This window comes from Dunckerocampus dactyliophorus, chromosome 3 (assembly GCF_027744805.1).
Source record: "Dunckerocampus dactyliophorus isolate RoL2022-P2 chromosome 3, RoL_Ddac_1.1, whole genome shotgun sequence".
In the NCBI taxonomy this organism is placed as follows: domain Eukaryota; kingdom Metazoa; phylum Chordata; class Actinopteri; order Syngnathiformes; family Syngnathidae; genus Dunckerocampus; species Dunckerocampus dactyliophorus.
Window position 1 is genome coordinate 12,092,550 of NC_072821.1, and position 22,190 is coordinate 12,114,739.

At 42.1% G+C, this 22,190-nt stretch overlaps 1 protein-coding gene across 1 annotated transcript; it reads right to left on the bottom strand.

Annotated features, from left to right (window-relative positions):
- Position 1: 1 nt before the first annotated feature.
- Positions 2 to 21,315, bottom strand: LOC129178501 (stereocilin). Its single transcript, XM_054770786.1, has 29 exons — positions 21,201 to 21,315; positions 18,122 to 19,234; positions 15,979 to 16,003; positions 15,334 to 15,892; positions 14,203 to 15,087; positions 14,076 to 14,138; positions 13,874 to 13,999; positions 13,100 to 13,266; positions 12,824 to 13,007; positions 12,633 to 12,748; positions 10,894 to 11,026; positions 10,641 to 10,823; positions 9,024 to 9,062; positions 8,764 to 8,940; positions 8,516 to 8,665; positions 6,838 to 6,896; positions 6,328 to 6,451; positions 6,127 to 6,209; positions 5,892 to 6,027; positions 5,036 to 5,241; positions 4,254 to 4,344; positions 3,987 to 4,170; positions 3,502 to 3,665; positions 2,856 to 3,011; positions 2,637 to 2,779; positions 960 to 1,108; positions 633 to 730; positions 303 to 450; positions 2 to 147 (listed from the first exon to the last, which is right to left on the bottom strand). Exons 1-29 carry the CDS (start codon positions 21,313 to 21,315, stop codon positions 71 to 73), a joined length of 5,853 nt encoding a protein of 1,950 aa, XP_054626761.1. The 3' UTR covers positions 2 to 70.
- Between the last annotated feature and the right edge of the window lie 875 nt (positions 21,316 to 22,190).

Consider the following 22,190-nt stretch of genomic DNA (forward strand, 5'->3'; position numbering starts at 1 on the left):
TCACCAAAATATTTATTGCATGTACAAATGTGTGGAGCGGTCATGTGCTAATTAAACGTGCTTAAGTATTTTAAAATAGATGCCATAACCAGAGACTTGGAGCCAGAAAGCTTAAAGTGTTGAGGGCTGCTGCAGCTGAGTTTCTCCCTGTGGAGGCAGAGAAACATTCACGAGTGCTGGCTTCATAAAACATGAAAAAAAATCACAGTTGTCGCTTAGAAACAAACACTAGATTACATGAATGTTACTATGACAGAGGTAAAAATGAGTTTTTATCACCATTTTTTGTCAGTTTTACATACCTCTCAGCTCTAGCAGTACATCTCCTTCATACCGAGCAAGTCCGACAGCGTGTCTTTGCTCGTCGTCAAGCTCAGTCCACTGTTCCTGAGTGATGGCCCACGCCTGCTCTGCACTCAGCCAGGACAAGCGAATGGCACTAAACACGACCTAGCGGGAACACATACAACACAAAGTCAAAAAGTCACACCCTTGATGTTATTTGTCAGACAGAACAAAGCACATGTCCTGAATGTAATGTGTACAAAACAAAAAGGCTGAAGATGCCCTGTAGTTAACATCCGCTTGACATACTGTAAAGTTCTTCCAAGATGGTGAAAGGTGAAACTCACTGCCATCTTTTTAGGTGACAGCAGACTGATTGCTTCAGTGGTGATTCCTTCCACTTGCTCTTGTGTCAGAGCTGACAAAACAATGTCTTCCAGGCCCGCTGAGCATACAGAAGTTTCACAAACATTGTAGTTAGATCATAAGGTGGCTCAAAATAGAGGTTCTCAACTTTTCCAGTTTCACTCTCAAACCCCAAGGACACATTTTTTAATTGTTTCAATCCATCAGATAATTGTCATTTCCTTCATGCTTCTTTCTCCGGATGTGGCACAATAAAAGATTTTCAACTAAAAAGTTTGCATCCTTTGGGATAATACATTCATCTGTACCTGCCAATGTCCCAATTTCTGTGAAAACTTCAGGTCCCCAAGCACTGACTGGACCAAAGGCCTCAGCTCTGGACAAACGGCTTGTCAAAGCCTCCATCTGCTGTTCTGTGCATGGCAGGGACAGCTCTCGGAGGAATCGGACCGCCATGCTGCCGTTTCAGAAAGAAAGTTTGGGGATTTAGTCCTCAGAGCGTTTGCAAAATATTTACAGGAAGCTTGTGTATGCATCCTCTCTGTGGGAACATCTGTTAGTCTTTTAGTGGAAATTAATCAACTCCTAAAACACAATGCAACTAATTCTGTAACCATGATAAGTTGGCAAGAGGTATTGTTTTAACCCTTGTTGGTTGGTTGGTAGGTTATTTTTAGGATTATGCACAGGCTAAAAGAGTTTATGAAACTCTCAGGATATGTGGCACATTTACATTTTGATGCACATCTAAATAATAAAAAAGAAAAATATAGAAGATTTACATAATTCTTCCTCATGATTAGACTTACAGTAAATTTCGGTGTTTAAGCTGCACCTCTTAAATTTAAAAGAAAAAACAGATTTGTACATATATTGTACAGTATAAGCCGCACAAGTGTATAAGATGCATGTGTTTACGTCATAAAATGGCATATTGTGGCACGCACGAGTCCGTGTGGACGAGGCAGCTCCTTGACAGGAGCCTATCATGAGCTATGAAAAACCTCACAGCAAGCTTGTCAACCCATTGGAAATTGCAGAAGGTCATTACGCCATATAACAGTCTGACTCACGGTGTCATCTTAGAAACAACACTAAACTCATCACACTGCAACTTAACACTCAAAAGGTATACCTAACAAATACAGTATACAAACATGGTAATTGTAATGGTAATGGTTGAATTTATTTGAACATGCATACAAGTTACATTGGAATAAATCACATAATACAATTAACAGTTCCACGTTCCAAGTTTAAAATGAAAACATTTTGAAAAAAGTTTTCCCATAATGCACTTTGTTTGAGCAAAGCATTTCATTGGAGGACAAGTAGCATCGAAAATGGTGGATGGTGCTGCGATTCTGCCTCTGTCCACCAGAGGGAGCGAGAGAAGCCCGAAGCCCAGAGTCTAGAGGGAGGCTGACGTCATTACAGCACCCCAATGAATGCGTTGCTCAGATGCAATGCATTACGCGAAAACTTTAAAAGAGTTGTTTTTTCATTTAAAACTCATATTGGTAAATGTTTGTATATTTTTCAGGTATACCTTTTGAGTGTTAAATTGTTGTGTGATGAGTTTAGTGTTCATAGTAAGATGACACCGTGAGTCAGACTGTTATACTGTTATACTGTTATATAGAATGACCTGCAATTTCCATTGGGAAATTGCACTGATAGCCCGTGATTGACTCCTGCCGAAGAAAGAGTGACCATTTCCTCACTGACTCGCGAGCGGCACAGTATTTAAACAATTAATAGTAGTTCTCAAGTAAAGGAGATGTCACAAGATTAGAAATTAGCTGCACCGCTGCATAAACTGCAGAATTCAAAGAAAAAAGTAGTGGAACTTACAGTGTACATGTAAGAATGGTTTTACACTGCTATTTGCCAGGAATCCATTGTGATGATATGCACACCACTGAGTGTCTTTCTAAATATGGTTGTGTACGCGGTGACAATCACACAGAGATTCATTGTCTGACCTGAGGTTGTAAGGGTTCAGTCTTGTCATCTCTGAGGGATACAGCCCACAGATCAGATGGCCAAATGTCGCCAGATCAATGACTGATAAGTGCTCAATTTTCAGGTTGCGCTTGCGCATCATTCCCAAAATGACTGCTCTCATCTGAAAAGTCATACAGGAACACACACCTCTGTGTGTGAGTCAGTGTGCATTAATTTCAGGTTCACATTAAGTTTACCTTCCTAGGGCTCCAGTGTGTCAATGTCCCCAAATGGGCCCAAAAACCAACATCAGTCAAAGAGATGTCATGCAGTTCTCTGACTGCCATCTCAGTCACCAGAGAGCCAAGAGCCAACACCTCATCTGCTCTGAGCTCACTCACTGGACTGAACGCCTGCAGTGGTCAGAGAACAGCAACATTTCAGTCACAGACAGATGTTGATAATTAAACTTCACACAGCTTGAGGCAACACCATCATCTCTTTTTGGCTCCTGGGCGATGGAGATTAAATGGACTGCTCCATTTACTGGACATATATCATTAGGCACACTTGAAAAATGTAAGACGCAATGCAAGAGGTGTGTGTATAGTTAGTTAAGTTTAGATTGATATGGTCAGTGAGAAGTACATTTAACATTGAAATAGTATTTTAAAGTATTAAGTATTTCTGTAATAATGTAGGTAATAAATGAGTAAAAATAAATCATAAAGGCCAAATACAATTTCACTTTAACTATCCAGTGCATAAATATTTTAATAATAAGCCACCTTTTGTTACACCACCTGAAACGCACTCGACCTTGGCCCCAAACTAAACACATAACACAGTTTAACAATATGCTAATTAAAAAAAAAAATCACATGAGCATGCAGCATTACTGACCTGCCTAAGTTTGACCCACAGTGCCCTGCGCTGCTCGGAGCTTAGTGAAGCATCCTGGCCAAAGACTTCTACACACTCTCTCATATCCACTTGTGACATGCGCCTCAGCTGAGCTGACGTCCATGCTGAGGGGAATGTACTTTTAATGTCTACACAGCGTGGGACTATACCAAAACACACCAAAAACACTCATTAAAATCATTCAAAACGTACTTGATTGGCACTTCATAGAACAATTATCAATCTATTACAGGATTTCCCAAACTTAGGGTGGGGACCCACTTTGGGTCATATGACAACTTGTATGGGTCCCTGATTGCTGATCGTCAGAGAACCAATCAAGTACACTATTTCTTGCAGCGTCAACAATGTACAGTTCTTAAAATGATTATATGCACAACACGAAATAAGAAACCAATTTTTCAGTTTTGGTCTTAACCTGCATACGTTTTGGAAACCCTGACCGAAAAGTCCTAAGTAAGTACTAGTAAAAGATTTTTTTGCATCCCTGCCTTGTGCTTTTAAAATCCCTCTCATGAGACTCAGTGTCTTCTCTCTTTGGTGATGTTGGTCCATGCACCGCCTCAAACAGACTCCACTCAACACACTGTCCTCCCAGCGTTCTTGACCCACAAGAACCTGCTCCACTGCATCTTTATTCAACACTGTCTAAACAAGGAAAACATGTTACGCTCTCATCTAAGACAGCACATCTGATGTTATTTTATTTGGCCGTGGTGTCGGTTGCTCACCAGTGGGATGGAGTTAATCTGCTTTGTGGACAGAGAAAACAGCAGCCTTCCCAAATGCTCAACATCTCCCACTTGCCACTTGGATGGCTCCCTAGCAAACAGTCATTGGTACATTACAGGGTATTAGGGTCACACTGAAAACAAATATAGAATGATTACCAGAAAAAGTTGTAATGTTATGAAAACGAATGTGCAGTATACCTGTGTTAAGATGAGGATCAAGGTTTGAGAGGTCAAGTTGGACGTCAGCATGAGTTTGACAAATGTCACTTCAACACTATGAAGACTTGAATGTGGGAGTGCAAATGTTTGTGTCTGTCACATCTTTTGTTGCCTTTGTTTGATCATCTAACCTCTAGGTTACCAAAGTGGGGTCCGCGTACCCCCAGGGGTATGCCAATTGTCATTGGGGGTACGTTAGCTCTGTATCCGTGTTGACTATCTGCGAGTAATTCATTCATTGAATCAAAATAAACAGTACTTATTACTACTTGTTCCAGTCTTCATAATCCAATCAGGCAGAAATACTGCATATATTTACTGGCAGCCTTTTATTAGTTTGCAGGGGAAAAGAACAATTCGGGTGATTGATTGAGAATCCTGCATGAATTACTGTCTTGTATTTATGAATGACTACATTTGTATTCCGGTCTGTGACAGTTGTTTTCCCATTGCTTTCTGGGAATGATTGTAATCATTATAAAAAGGTATCTCTTGAAATGTTATTGACCCAGATTTCATAATTCATGCAAATTTATGACTTGTTTTAAGACTTAATTTACCCAATGATGTCTTTCTGAGTGAGCAGCATGCTGATATCTCTTAGGGCTTCTTTGGGAAGACAGTAGTTTCTCATCTCCTCCAGCCGCAAAGCCAGAGCACCTCTGTCTACCAGAGCCAAAGTGTCTCTTTCCAAGAAAGGCAGTAGAGGGCCCAGCATGTCCAGAGTGGTACCATCAATCACGCCACGAATAAGGGTAGAAGAGCCCTGCAGAGCACCACACACCATCATGTAATAATTATGATTTTATCTAATAAGTTGTCAAATCTGAATCATTATGCTTTGAAGTATCCAAATATTTAAGCAACACACGTATATTATCTGTCTGTGTGTCTAAATTAAAGGGATAGTTCAGATGTTTAGACATGAAGGTGTATGATGTCCCCATCAGCATTGTAGTCCAATAACAGAGACTTACCCCCCACTTGGTCTCCTAAGTCCAGTTCTGGTCAGATTTCTGTGATGAAGAACGTAGTTCTGCTTATTTGCTGGGGACAATTAAGTAGAGTTATGGAAATCTGACCAAAACTGGACTGAGGAGACCAAGTGGGGGGTAAGTCGCCGTTATTAGACTATAATGCTGATGGGGATGTCATACAACTTCATGTAAAAAAAAATCCCAACTATCCCTTTAAGTTTGTGTTCAAATCAAATCATGACTTGGCATCCCTGATGGGGCGTTAATTCAACCAAAATTGATTTAAGCATGACTCAAGGTTGCTTTCAATGCTCACAGGTGGAATGAATATGAGCAGCTTAGTTTTAAATGATTACTGCTTAAATGTGTTTGCCTTATTGTTTTCTTCATGTTATTGTACAATATACAGCACAGAGTGTATATGTTGATGGTTTATTACCAGCTCACTTATGGCCCTCTCGGCTATGTTTGTCTGCTTGTAATGTGGTAGTAGGAGGAAATCTGCAAAGTGTGCTTGGACATGGTCCAGAACAGCCCTGAAGGATGTGTTGGAAAGGTCATCCATCATTGTCAGTCTGAAAGACAATAGAGCAGAAGTATATGTTTTGGATTAAATGTAAAACATTTACAGTGCGTAAAAAAGCTATTGACATGTCAAATAAGGAGATACTTGCGGTAATGTTGCAGAAAACCAAGGGCTCAAAGGGCTGACATCCACCTCAGGTTGTTTTCTAAGTTCTTCTATGATACATTTTCGCTTAACACATAGCACAAAAGAACAAGTTAGCACTGATAATATTTTTGGGGACACCTTATGCCTATCTAACACGATTTCCATTGACTAAACAGTAATGAGTCAGCACTTTGCCTCTTACCAGAGCTGGTCTAAGGTGTCCTGGCAACCAAGTAACAAAGTGAAGCAGCTCTGCAAAATCACTGTCATTGTGCCAAAGCCTCAAAAAGTTACATGTCATCCCACCTCCAACATGACCCAGCTCTCTACAACAACAGTCATTATTTAATCAACCTATGGATTCCTAAATAACAAATCGTACTACTACCAGGCATACCTACGCCTCTAATAAGATCCAGTACAAGAGCTGCTTCAAAAATGATGTCTTTACAAAGATAATAATGTTCACTTTTAACACTGTCAGAGAGGTATTCATTTAGCAATATCTTTTTATTGTGGTTTTAGTACCCAAACTTTAACAGCTCAGTTGTACACTAAGCAACTTCAACCACAATAATAAACATATTGTTACATAAATACCTTAGTGAAAGCATCAAACAAAATCTTCTTTTGACTGGCACAATTTCCTCTTGTACTGAATGTTATGAGAGTGCACATGTGTAGCTAATGATTCGTCACTGTAGAGACTTACCTCGACATCTTGTTGGTGATATTTTTAGAGTCATGCATCCACTTAAACAGAAGCTGAGCCTGTCCAGACAGAAAATGGGTCTTGAATTAATAAAAACAAACAATATTTATTATGAGGGCATATTTACTAACTTTGTAACTATTACCTCCGCAAAGCGCATGCGCAGCGCGGAGGTTATGTTTTTGCCGGTGTTTGTCTGTCTGTTCAAAATAGCTTAAAAAGTTCTGAATGGATTTGGATGACATTTTCAGGAATTGTCGGAAATTGGATATCAAGAATTGATTGCATTTTGGGGGTGATCCGGATCACCGTCTGGATCCAGGATTTTTTTAAAGGATTCTTTAACATTGTTGGATAGGACCATTTTCGGCATTTGTGCATATAACGCCACAAAAAATGCTCAGAGCACATGGGAAAAAAACACAGGACAAGTTTCCAAAAAAAATTCTACAAAATATCAAAGACTGATCCACAAAATGTAGGATTATTATTTTGGTGTGAATCACAATATGGGGAACGATGGCGCTTGGCAGAGGTCTGCGCTCTCCGAGTGCTTCTCTAGTTATCATTGTCATTACTACAAAATTGTCATTTGTTATTATATATATTTGTTGTCTAAACTCAAAAGCTATAGCTAATGCAGGATAGCTTGATAGCACTCTACAAATACGGTGGCCTCTAAGAGTCAAAAGGCACTCAGATTGTAAAAGACAGCTTGAGATGCCAGAGGTTTACTGTCGTTACTGTACTTGGCTTGTTTTTTCTGTATCTGCACATTTTTTTGTGAGTAAATTTCTTACTTACACTTGAGTAGATTTTTACACCTGTACTTTTATTTGTACTTGAGTACTTTCATCGTACTGTTACTTGCGTAAAATACTGTAGTACTCTTTCTACCTTTGTTAGTGACTTATCAATAATACAATCTGGCTATAAGTAATTATTATTGTACACAGTGTTCCCTAGTTTATCGCGGGGAATAGGTTCCCAAAATAGCCCGCAGTAAGTGAAATCCGCAAAGTAGCCAACTTCCTGTTTTTTACAATTATGGTATATGTTTTCATGCTGTAAAACCCCTCACCATATACTTTATATACTTTTCTCAGACAGGCAATTTCTCTCTTGTTTAAACACTCAAAAAAAAAGTTCAAACCTTTGTTTGAATTTGAATGATCAACCTAAACGATCAACACAAGAAATCAAGTCACTCACGCCAATTTCACTCTCATGGCCGTGCACATGACACAACATGGACTCAATTTTACAGTTGTGTTACACATTGTATCACATTTGATACACTGTTGGATAGTGTCCTATAGGCTCTATAAATGAATATTTTTGATTTGCCTGCCTGCTTTTACTGTACAGGTGGTGAAGGCAGCCTAATAGACTCTTGGCTGTGACAAAAAGCCCTTTAACGTAGCTATTATTAATTTATAGTACATTCTTCCGCACCACTGTGTCAGAGCCAAACTAATTAGCGTGATGGAGGCTGGCGCCGACAGAGCATTAATATCCTGAAAGGCTCATCTGAAGCATATCCAATGACTTGCAGATTAATAGCAGTGAAGCTATGAGGATTAATTGTTCACTTTTTCTTCATTTGTGTAAGCGTGTGGGAGCCCATTGTCATGTGCAAAAAAGTTGAACGCCTCACAAGATGAAGTTTAATGTGCACCTGCTGTGGCGACCAGTTGATGTCTCTGTACAAGCTGATGTCTTTGGGGAGTTGTTGCCTCTGCAGGGCCTCACTCAGCTTCCTCAAAGGAATTAACGGCAGGAGACAGTTTACACGTTGAGTGATGTTTGGTGAGTGTCGGTGTAAAGCCTACTGATACATAATAGAACACAAAGTAAGAGCCACAACAAATGATTAAGGAAAGCTGGCCAGTTAAATAATGTCGTAGAGAGCGTCAATAGCATCACCTCCTGCATTGCACTGTATAGCAGTGCTTTATGGCCAGGCTTCAGTTCAGTCAGCATGTTACTCCAACACTGGCAGTGGCCGCTTTCACTGACCTCAGACCAGTCGAGGCCGCTCAGCACAGCAGGAGAGAGACCAGAGTGTAATGGCTTCAGTCTACACAATGTTTCCACTGTCAGCTACCAGGGAGATAGATACACTTGACGCTTTGAGTGAAGCTGACCCATGTTCAGCAAAAATATTCTCCAAAATGTCTACTTACATTGGTGTCTTTGGAAATCCTTGACAATATTCCAAAAGCCTGGAAAATGGTACAAATAGGAATTAAACAGGAATGAAAAGTCCTAATCCAAAATTACTCCACTTTTAGACAGGATTACAACATGTGAAAAACCAGAGGGCAGACTTTCAGCCCACCAACAGTTGACGGTCTTTCATAAAAAAAAAAAAGGAAACATAAATAAAAGTAGCAAACAGTATGTTGTTTATGACAGTCCAGCTCTCCCGTGACTCTTAAAGGAAAACTGCACTTTTTGTGGAATTTTGCCCATCATGTCTTTCTCTTTTTCTGTGCATTCTGAAGATATAAAAACAGCTAAAAAGATGCAACTAAGAATGCATTTAATCGGAAACACTTATTCCGCCTATAAAGGCTTCTGGAAAAAAAAAATCCAAAAAATGCCAACAAGACTCCATTTACATAAAATGTGATGTGCATATTAATGAAGCTACAGTGTCATTGTTATTGTGTGAATGCCTTCAAAGGCCTTGAAATTGCCTTCCCTAGTTATTATTAACATTGTTACGCCGATCAAACTATGTTACTGACGTATTGACGCCTTGCCATACCAATAGCTACTAGCCGGCTAGCAACTAGCTTCACCACACACTCGCCTGCAGCGCATCAGCGCCGCACTCTCAATACCTCAGGCCACTACCAAAAGGTAACGCTACATATTGGACCTGCCGCTACTGCTGCTGTTTGTGTTTTTGAGTTTGGAAAAGCCATGCGACTCTAATGAGGATAAGCGGCATAGAAAATGGACGGATGGATGGAGTTTGGAAAAGTTAATACTAGGTATAGGCTTCCGTTTCTATGTTGCTATTTGAAATCAATGCGCCCAGGAAGGAAGTTCTGGTAATGCTTAAAAAGGACCAAAATACGGCAAAATACTACTAAAGTATTACATGTTATCATGAATGGGCCTGTTACTACATGGTTACAACATGTATTGGAGGTTTTGGGAGGTGTTTTAATAGCGGTCTTTGTAGGCGGCATTGGTGTGTCCCATTTCGTACAGAAATGAGCTGTCTCTTTTTTATCTGTTTTTATATCTTTAGAATGCACAGAATTGAAAAAGACGTCTGTTCATGTCTCACATAAGGATTGTGGATGATGGGTACCATTTTTTTTTTAAAAACAGGCTCCAGCATACCCCCGCGACCCTAATGAAGATTACGCGGTATAGAAAATGAATGAATGAATGAATGATCGTCCGAGGACTAGTGCCCACGAGACAGTTTTTTTCTGAACGAGAAATCTTGTCATGTTTTAATCCCGCGGGATCTTGTGACACGAGATCTTGTGACACCCCTGGCGTCACCATGTGTTGTCAGAAAATAACACAGCACAGGCAATACAAAGGATGCATGTTTTCACAAATGTTTACAGTTTTGTGTACATGCATACACAAAACAAATACATGCATATTAGGTAGATGGTTCTCACTGAGTACAAATGATGAATGTAGCATGTATACTTAATCCTGCAGAATTTACAGACTTCTGTGGTGATTTATTTCATTTTGACACGGTAAGATTCCATAAAGGTGGTAAACAGTGATAAACAACACGGGGAATAAACAACCTTCTTGCTGACCTGTGCTGGAGAATATCTGTGTATTCCTGGTTGGGAGAGGAGCTCCAGGAGTTGCTGCGACGGAAGCGATAGCAAGAAGGATGCTCCTAATTGGGGGAGGAGAGCACTGAGGCCAGTCAGGTCTCCAGGAGCCATGCTGCTGGCATTCAGTGTCTGCACTGCTGGTATCAACCAGGACGAAAGCTATCCAAATGGCACAGACAAAAATTTAAAGTCATAACATTCGGAGGATGGCTTTCTGCAGATGCCTCACCCTGCCACTGGCTCTAATGAAGCCCTTGGACACACACTGAAGAAGCTGCCTCTGGAGAGTGAATGACACGGCTGGATCGTGAAGAAATGAATGCAGGTCAAGTGGATCCAAGTAGCAAGCAAGGACGCCAAGCCTGCAAAACAAGATTCACTGCTATGACCATGCAATACATGTAAACTCTATAACTCCAAAGTTCAGTGCATGCTAATTATTGCACTCAAATAGGGTTGGGCGATAATTTTCATATACTGGCATAGCGGTATAAATTCTTCCAATGATAAGAAAATGACTTATACCAGTATAAATGATAAACGGAAACAAGTCAAGTTGATTGACGCATTGGGGCTTCGTCATAAAAAATATCTTACATACGCAGTTGGAATTGCATCACAAGCACGGGAATTACAGTTTGTTGACAATTTTGTAGCAATGTGTGCAGGGGCTGACATCCCATTCGAAAAGATAGCCAGGCTACATCCATTTCTGAATTACTGGGCAAAAATGTCCACTGATGTATTGCATCAATAAATATAAGGATTTTTGCATTTAATTAGACCTTTTATTCACTAACCCATGAAGCACACAACATGCTGGTAAAAAGAAGTGTAAAATGAGCAGAAGTGGAGCAAGAGACCATAATATGCAAAGTTTACAGTACAAAGCAACGATGATGGCAAATTAAACACGACAAATTTGTTGTACCATCTCAAGCGCAAACACAGAGTTGAGTATGAAGAGTGTGTCATGAAGCGTGAGACAGAGTCAGCGAGCACGTCTACACTTCATAGTTTGGTAGACACTACATGCACTTTGTCATGTTCTGCATTCTGCTCTGCTGCCCTCTGCTGTTTTTGTGTTGCAGCACATCCCTGAACATGACCCAGACCTAATCACACACACCTGCAGCTCATTACCTCATCCCTTCTTAAGCTGCAGCCAAACAATCTACCAGTGCCAGATTGTACTCCTTGACTCCCTGACCTCCTGTTCCTTGCTCCCGCTTAGCCCGGCTTCTTGTTCCTTACCCTGCATTCTGGCTCCCTTACCTGCTTGTTCATTCAGCCTTGTATCCAAGATATCTCCTGTCAGGTTTGCCTACAGTGTTTTTTGTTTGTACTTTGGTTTTTGTTCCTGACAGCCTTTTGCTGTCAGTGTTTTTCGTTGGTTAACCGTTAGTGGATTTTCCTTAGTTGTACTTTTACCTTGTGGACTCTTTCTGTTTCGTATTAAAGTATTTTTGTTACTATTTTTGACTCTGGTTGTCTGCATTGGGATCCTGATTCCTGTCGTGGCTCCCACCACGCCTGACACACTTGCTGTTTTGCAGTTTGTTGCCAATAAATCAATAAATGTGCTTTACAGTTTGAGACAAGTGTACAGTATTTACTTATATTGGTTAAGGTTTGTAGCTTTTTATACAAGACTCCGCTGAATTTAATGATATCGTCATATCGCGATACATCCCAAATATATTGTGATACATGCTAAGGTCCATATCGCCCAACTCTACACTCAACTGCAATCATGTATTCATTTTCCCGCACCAAACGGGTACCAATATGTTCCCAAGCTGTAAAAGTCAGATGTAAAGAGGTGTAAAAGCAGTACTTATGAAGCTATCGCCACATGAACAAGTCATTGTACCCCTCAATGTACAATGATGCACTGCTTTCTCAACATGCATGATATAACAAAATAGTCTGTAACCATGGAAATGCACAAATACTGAACTGTCTCACCTCATTATGTTATCAATTGTGACATTTTTATTCTTGGTGAAAATGGTCCGAACAACATGGCGCCCTCTCACACCATCCAGGCTGCTGTTGCCTAGCAACTCCACCAAAGGGGTGAGCTAAAACATAAAATATTTCATATTACTGGAAAATGGCTGATATTAAGAAAAAATATGCACGCATCCCCACCCAACCTGTTGTGAGGTCAGCTGCTGAAAACGACTGATGGGAAGGTACGGCAGAAGAGGCAAGATGGAGCTGAGGAAGTATGGTGGCCATGTGGGGACATCACCCAGGACAGACTGCAAGAGTCTTTTCACAAATGCCTTTTTCTGTGGCGACTTCATCTCTGAGCTGTGGTCACGAATGGCAGCCAGCCTTCAAAACAAAGGCAAAAGTCTATGAAAAATTCTATGAGGAGGACACTGAAGGTCGCCTGCATTTGATCCTTTGCATAGTCAGCAACTCACACGCTGTCATTAACCATCAGAGAGGCTGGGAAGCTCATGATGTCGGAGACAGACATGAATGGGATGAACTGGGACAGGTCCACGAAGAGTTCTGGGGTCACTTTTGGGAATTTATTGATAAAAGCAGCAGTCATTGTTTCCATGGCCTGCAGCTCTTTTTGAGAAGCCTAGCAGGAAGAAAATGAACAAGACAAAAACAGATGTCGGTTCAAAAGGATCATCTGTTATACATTCAAAGTTGATTGCACAGATCACATGACAGCATCTGCTACAGTTAAGTCCAGAAGTATTTGGACAACGACAGTGGAGTTTGCCTTTATACACCACTGCCGCATAGGAGAAATAACTCATAGGTTGTGATTAAAGTGTGGACATCAAACTAATTTTAAGATATGACTGTCACAATCTGCGTGGTAGCCTGCGTGACAGCCTTAGTTCTGGTTTTGCGCTCTTATTTTGTAGTTCTTTCTGTGTTGCACCGTTCCATGTCTGCCTGCTTTATGTTTCTCGTCTCACGCACCTGCCGCTAATTTTAGTTCTTCCTATTTAGTTCATGTTCAGTGTGTTCCTTTTCTTTTGTCGGAGCATAAATTATTGTTACTGCTCTTTTGTGGATTGCTATCACTGTGTTGCAGCCATAATAATTAAAATAGACTTTGGTTCTCATCTCATATTATGTCAATAGTCCAAATACTTTTCAGCCTTTTCGGCTGTAGTTCCTGAATGGTAAATGATATATTTATGTTCTAATGTAACTGGAGCGTTCAAACAAACCCGACTGGTTTCAACTTGAATGTGATCCCAGCTTTGATGCATATGTGAGAGGAACCTCTTGACTGCATCTTTCTCTGCGGACATCACCAGAGTGCGAATGCTGTCTTCTGGCATCTTGAGATATTCCTAAAGTGAGATGGAATAATTCACCTAAACAACAAATCAAGTTAATGGAATGTACTGTAGATACATGTGCATTTACCTGTAGAAGAACCCTTAGAGCAGATGAGTTGTTGTCCTGCTGAATGAGGTCCCACAAGACAGGCTGATGTGCCACAAATACAATAAGTTAGTGCCTACTTCAGTAACATACGTGTGTGTTATCTTACACTAAAGCAGCTCAGTAGGTCCTCTTTAAGGTTTGGGTTCCATTCTCTGCGGAGGAAGACTCCCACAGTGTGGAGGACGCTCGTGGAGGCCTCCGGCCGCAGTGTGCTCCAGGTTCCATTTTCAAGGAGACTGGAAAGAAGGATAGCCTGACCCAAACCTTGTCGAGCCTCTTTCTCCCCCTCATCCAGACCAGAAGAGAGGCCTACCATGAAGTCCAGCACCCTTAACACATATCCTAGCATGACAAAAAATCCTTGGTTCTCCCCTCCCTCTACCTGGCACACAGTCAGCTTGTGTAACACTTCCAGCATCAGCTGTGCTGGGTCCACACACAACTGTGATGTGTCAAACTCATATTGGGCTGGGAGCATGTTAAAAAACCTCTGAAGTAAGCACTTGCCGTCTTGTACCTCTCCTTGGAGGTCTGCACAAAACTCAGACAAGCGGGGCATCAATTCCAGCAACTGACGGTAGAGTGATGCATTCAGGCACATGTACTCCCTCAGTCCATGTGTCTTCCCACACACTTCCAGCATGGTCACGTTGAGGAAAGTCTGCACAGCCCACTCCTCGTATTGACAGGTCTTCTCAGTGGTATCAACAGTGGAGAGGTTGTGTTGTCTGAAGCAGTATGCTGCAGCCCAGCTGCCCTCTGGCAAGGACCGATGGGATTCTAGTGGTTCTCTCCCACACAAAGCTGAGATAAGAGCAGAATTGTTGGGCAGAAAGCAGCGTCTGAAAGTCTGAGCACTCATGAACCTGCTACTGCCCAACTGAGCCAGACAACCCTCCACAAGCTCTGGACTTCCTGTTGCACCGCTCGATAGGTGCAAACACAACATATTTGTTTGGTTAAACACATTGTAGTTGTTTGTTCTTGCGGCCTGCAATTGGTGAGACACAAATGTTTTTGGTTAAAATGAGTTTTGCAGGATAAGCGCTATATTACACTATATTACCTGCACTTCATCATCATGCAATATGCTTCGAATTATTTGACTGACGTAATGAACTACATGATAGGGCAAAATATTAGAAACATTTTACATTGTCATTCTACAAGTGTACCTAATGTTGTGGCAATTGGGTGTACTGTGTAAAAAGTACAGTCGATATGAAGTGGTCTTCACCTGATGTGCTCTTTGCAGCCAGAAAGAGGAGTTGCTACACACCGTGTTGTTGAATTCATGAGCAAAGAACTCACTGCACACATGAACCCAAAGGAAGTCCTCCTCGGCCGCAGACAGGTACCAAGCTGCATCAGAGCAGGTGGCGTGCAGATCCAGACCCATTTCAGCCACAACAGGACTCACGGAGCCATTCTCTCCATCAAACAGTTTACAGTAGAGGAACACTGTGAAGTTGGAGACACCTGTCAATCCTGGGATGGATTCATTGCACGCCGCTTCCAGGATTTCTGCAGTGGATGAGTACTCTATCTCTCTTCGTTGTTCACTCCTTGATTGTGGCTGGGTGGGTTGGTGGTGGTGACGAGTGCCAGGGAGGACATGATGGCGTTTTTGATTACTTTTTTGGGAAGGTGAGGATTTAGGAGTGGAGTTAGCCGTCTTTTGTCTGAAGCTGTTTTCATCATTGGAGGGACACGACAGGAGTGGCAGCATGCTTGGGAGCCCATGGGTACTGACACCTAAAGCTTGAGTGTTCCATGTCACATTATGTCTTATGCCCCTACATTTGGATCGACACATAAGAAGAACCATCAGTTATCTCACTTCGACTACATACTACCAAATGGGAAGAGTGAATAATCTTACCATAAGATCAGCTGCCTCAAGTTGCCTTTAGAGAGACATGAAAATAAATACGAGTAGGAGTTGGTAAAAGCAGAGAGAGCAGACAATTTTTGTCTGATGTAACACAGCAGATCGGCCAACAAATCCCTAAATATCATTTACTTGCAACAATGAAAGGGTAAAAAGATTAGTGGGCTCAACAAAAGATATTTTCAGTGATCAGGATGATCAGAAATTTTGTCCATGTATTTTCTTTACAGCTTATCCTATTTTTCACAATAGGAAGCTGGAGCCTAACCTCAGGTCCAGCTGCGGTAGGCTCCAGCTTCAGCTGATTTTGGACAAAAGTGTGACTACATTACACAATCAGTGACCCTAATATAGAGTATAATCCTATGTACATCCCCAGTATTGGAGCCCAACCGCCAGGCTGTGGGCAAGCACCAGGCTATTAATCATTCAGTCAACAAAAAATATATACATTGCTGTCAAGTGTTTGCCCCCTTCCTGATTTTTCTTTTCTTTTGCATTTTTGTCACATTTAAAATGTTTCAGATCATTAAAAAAAAAAATATTAGTCAAGGACAACAAAACTGGACACAAAATGCAGTTTTTAAATGAAACTTTTTATTATTAAGGGGGGGAAATCCAAACCTACATGGCCCAGCAAACCACAGTGAGAGCCATTATCCATCCATCCATCCATTTTCTATGCCGCTTATCCTCATTAGGGTCGTGGGGGTATGCTGGAGCCTATCCCAGCTGACTTTGGGCGACAGGCGGGGTACACTCTGGACTGGTCGAGCCATTATCCACAAATGATGAAAACATGGAACAGGGGTGAACCTTCCCAGGAGTGGCCAGCCAACCAAAATGACCCCAAGAGGGCAGCGACGACTCATCCAAGAGGTCACAGAACTGCAGGCTTCACTTGTCTCAGTTAAGCTCAGCGTTCATGACTCCACCATAAGAAAGACAATGGGCAAAGACGGCCTGCATGGCAGAGTTCCAAGACGAAAACCACTGCTGGACAAAAAGAACATTAAGGCTCGTTTCAATTTTGCCAGAAAACATCTTGATGATCCCCAAGACCTTTGGGAAAATACTCTGTGGTCTGATGAGTCAAAAGTTTAACTTTTTGGAAGGTGTGTGTCCCATTACATCTGGCATAGAAGTAACGCTGCATTTCAGAAAAAGAACATCATACCAACAGTAAAATATGGTGGTGGTAGTGTGATGGTCTGCGGCTGATTCAGACATGGAAGACTTGCTGTGATAAATGGAACCATCAATTCTGCTGTCTACCAAAAAATCCTGGAGGGGACTGTCCATCCATCTGTTCGTGACCTCAAGCTGAAACCAACTTGGGTTCTGCAGCAGGACAATGATCCAAAAAACACCAGCAAGTCCACCTCTGAATGGCTGAAGAAAAACAAAATGAAGACTTTGGAGTGACCTAGTCAAAGTCCTGACCTGAATCCTATTGAGATGTTGTGGTATGACCTTAAATAGACGATTCATGCTGGAAAACCCTCCAATGTGGCTGAATTACAACAATTCTGCAAAGATGAGTGGGCCAAAATTCCTCCACAGCACTGTAAGAGAGTGTTGCGGCTAAGGGTGGCCCAACCAGTTATCAGGTTCAGAGGGCAATAATTTTTCACACAGGACCATCTAGGTTTGGGTTTTTTTTCTAAAAAAAAAATGTATATATATTTTTTTTAAGTTTCATTTAAAAACTACGTTTTGTGTTTAGTCGTGTTGTCATTGACTAATATTTAAAATTGTTTGACAATCTGAAACATTTAAGTGTGACAAACCTGCAAAAAAACTAAGAAATCAGAAAGGGTACAAACACTTTTTCACACATTCCTTTGCATTTTTACATTTCAATGACTCATCAACGCCTGCGGGGAATGTTAAGCACACACGCCAATCTCTGAGGGGCTTCTTTATGAAAAGAGAAATTTCCAGTGAGGGGAAAAAGCTGACTACTGCACATAAAAATGCACCATTCAAGTTGTACTTGAATGTACATGTTTATCAATACAAGCAATACTGCTAGTGTGAGAGCATACAACCTGAAAGGCTATCCAGCAATACCGAATACTCTTAAATATAGTCACAAATTATTAGTGCATGATCATAATGCCACTAATCTCACCTACTGAGCATTGTCCTCTTGCATTGGGCTGCGGCACATCCACCAGATTGCTGACATCGTCAAGCATTGCCGTGGTAACTTGTGACACTTTCCTTCTCAGGTTACCATACACAGAGCTCCCTAGCCTGTGTAGGAGGCCCGTCCTGAGCCCATCCAAACTTTGAACAAGCGCTAGATTTTTCTGTGCCAAGTTGTCGCCAGTTGAGCGTGACAGTGCTTGCAGGAATAAGTGTCGCATAGAATCTGGATCATTCTGCGTTCCCTTTGTGTCATCGACAAAAGTATTTTCTGGGAATAAATCCTGCCTCATGGCTTCAGGAGGCAAGCTGAAGGGTTTAATGCGTCCACCCGAGCCTCTCCTGTGTTCTGTATCCTCCCCAGCTGAGTGCAAACTCACCATGGGACTCCAGTTGTGTGTTTTGAGGAGGCGCAGTACATACTGAAGCCAGCTGACACCAAAAGGACAGTCAGTGCGACCTTTCAGCGCGCAGATGAAACCCTGCAGGCCTGCACTGGCCTGGCCGTATGTCCCACTGATCAGTGCCTGCAGAGAGGCCTCCAGCACGGCGCTCACTGTCCTCCAGTTCTGAGACAACAAAGTCAGAAGGGACTTGTGAGGCTGATGTTCCAGGAGGCTTGTTAGGCTCTGCAGGAGGCCCAGCAGCCAGTCCCAGTGCGGGCTGCCTCTGAGGGACAGAAACCAGTCCTTCACTTGAATGCTGGGTCGAGGTGGCACTCTGCCGTTCCACTGGCTCTGTGCAGCGTTCCCTTCGGTTTGGAGAAAAAAATAGAGCACTTTCTCCCACAGCTGGTCCTGGTCTATTGGTGCTTCTTCCTGTCCTGTACTCATATCTTGGAGATACTGAGAGATGTTGTAGAGGAAGCCAGAGAGACAAGGCTGGTCAATCGGCTGGTGTAGGGAAGCCAGGCTTTTACCAGGAATTAGACCACTTAGTGTTTGAAGGCCCCCCAGTAGACTATTCATCCAAGGGTGCAGAAGCACGTCCGTGATTGTTTCTTTAGGGTTCTTTTGCAGATTCCAAGCACCTTCATTACTTAGTTTTGATAGGAGCTCCTTGAGTATGTCATCTCTCTGTCGCTCCCTTCCCCTTCCTAAAGGATTTCCATTAAGAATGAGTAATATGTAAATGTATTAATAAAGCAAGACAAATCATATTACACTAACATTGCACCAACCTGTTTTCTCAGAGGATCCTTGTCCGAGTAAAACAACACAAACTAGGACAAATGTGAATTGAAGAGAGGCCATGCTTGGCCTTTTGTTTGGAGCCTTCATTTCTTTCAGTGGAACACAGTCACATCTTTCTCCTCATGATCATTTCCCTATTGATTCACTGATGGGATGAACCTGAGGTGTGAAAGAGAAGGAGAGTGACCACATCTACCACATAACTTTGCCATTTACACTGCATGGCTAATAATGTATCAAGATTAGGGATGCTCCGATCGATCGGCCACCAATCAATATCGGCCAACGCAGATCACAAAAGCCGATAACCTGTGGCGAGTACTACTGCAGATCGAAGCGATCCATGCGTGCAGTGTAGTGTCTTGCCCTCACTGGCATCTTGAGCATCGTGCTCTTCCCACTTTCCTTCACAGTGTGCAGGCATGCCAAAACAACAACATCATGTCTGTCATGTGCATGGAACGTAGCTACCAACACATGCCACAAACACTACCTTGCGGGGGTAGCACATTAAAAATCTTCAATTTAATACGGCATTTGAAGAACCCTTGACAGAGTGTGGGTGAGTTTGTCGAGGCTCGCGGTGTGATCATCAGTCAAATGGCAGCTAAAGCAGTCATGTGGACACTCGCCCATATGTCCTTGACAATCAGAAAGCTAAGCTAATAACACAAAAAATAATATAATTAATCAAAGGGGATGACCAGCCTTCCTCAGTGGCGGAAGACACCAAGTGCTCGCAGAGTGCTCTCTCACTTCCTGGAAGTCCTGCTATCCAAAGTCTGCTTAAAGAAGGTGTCGCATACTCTGGGAGTTTCACAAGGGATATATGTTCTCTTGAAAAAGTAAGTCAAATATGTTTGTCTAAATTAAGGTGATTTTATGGCTTCTTTTTTCATATGAAAGGTCCAATAGCACATATCGTAAATAAATCGAAAAACGTATAATTAATCCATGTGAACGGTATCGGTAGCAGCCGATGTCAGTCCTGGATGATCGCTATCGGAATCGGCAGCATAAAACCCTGATCGGAGCATCCCTGATCAAGATCTTAGTATAATTCACCGGACCTGGCAGGTCACAAGCCTGGTAGGCGGGATACTGTATGTGTCACTTAAAAGCTGTTCCTGCACGCAGCTTTACAAAATGTGGCCGAAATAAATCACTTTCGCTTTAAGTTTGATTTGATGGGCTTAAGTTTGACTTTGTCACGAAAAATGCTAAAATCTGTGCTACACTGGCATCACAAGATGGACAAAAAAGGCCGGCTACCTTTGTACTTTATGTGCAGTGCAGATTAAAAAATTGGTTTGACTTAAGTGGGTTTTGACTGAAAAAGTGCAAAAATGTGCACATAAGCAGGGGCACTTCACTGCAGAAATAAGCAGCTTACTTCGCCAAGACAGTGCATAATATACTGCTGTGCCTCACTCAGCCTCAGAAAAAGGAACAACCCTTACTGTCAAAATGACAACATGGGACAACATTCAGACAAAACGTCACATAGCTGATGTCTTGTAGTGACCTACTTGGCTGCTGGTGGCCGGACACCATTAAAACAGTAAACAATTCCATACAATGGAACAAATTCCGAACTGTCGGTTAATCAATGATTATGGCCATAGTTAGTTTCTACATAGGACGTGACACAGGCTCCGTTAAACTGTACTCAATTACTGTTTTTATTTGAATAATCACAAAGATTCAAACGGCTGATGAATGTGAAGTTTATAATCCACAAACCTGGGTTGCGCTGTGTGTTTAAAATATTTGAAATAATGGAAAAGAAAATAAAGAACTCACCCACGACCTTGGGAGCTCTTCAAGTATCAAGTTAGCTGCATCCTCTCCATGGCGGTATCAACATACTGGCCTCGGAGTACACCTTCTCTGTTTCGCTGACACACTCTTTAGTTTTCACTCTCCAACCCCCTCCCACTTTGGTGCAGGTGTTAATTGCTGGTTGGCATTGTCCTACATGCATGTTGGTTGGCTACTTTATACCTGCACCAAGATAGAATTAAAATAATATACAGTACATAGAGACGTCTTCAAAATACGGCATTATTGGGTAACTATGCTGAACAAAGATGTTGTTTTCGTCTCCCCAAGTCAGGTTAAAAGAAGGTCACAGCACAGATCAAATCTGGATGGATTTAATCACACTCGGGACTTTCATCCTTGTCTGAAGTCTCCCAGCGACTAATTTTCTATTGTAGCTGTCTCTCAGCAGGAGCTCACCGTGAAGAGTTTGGCTTTGTTGGGGGTTTAGTCTTACCGAGTGGTCCGGGCCAGCAGGACCGAGCAGGCTGTCACCGCTTGGACTCAGTTATCACTTGCTCAGGCAGCCTTACAATTGAGCCCTGTGCAAAGGTAAGAGCAGCCGCCTCCCCTGAGTCTGAAAGCCCGCAGGCCCCCGAAACACTAGATGCCTGAGTGAAAGTACCCAAGCCCCCCCGCACTCTGCTTGCTGTAACTTCATGATACTGTGGTGCAAAGGGACAATAACTTCCTCCTGTATTATTAATACTAAAAGGAACAGCAATCACTCAATGCAACTGAGCTCATTTGACTGCAGGAATATTCAATGTGCAACTGGATCCGCCCTACGCGGAGCTCCACTGGCAACGAGATGTTGAGATTGCAATACTTGGGTTCATTCCAAGGGTTTTGGTCCCACTGATGTCAACCTAATCGTCACTGTATTTATGACGCATGACTAATTGAAGCATCTTCAGTGGACTTGTGGCTGGTGTAATCCAACATGCACCATACTGTATATCCTTGGAGTCAGATTAAGTCACGGAGCACTGCATTAGTCAAGAAACGTGCCATTTTAATACAACATGAACACCTACC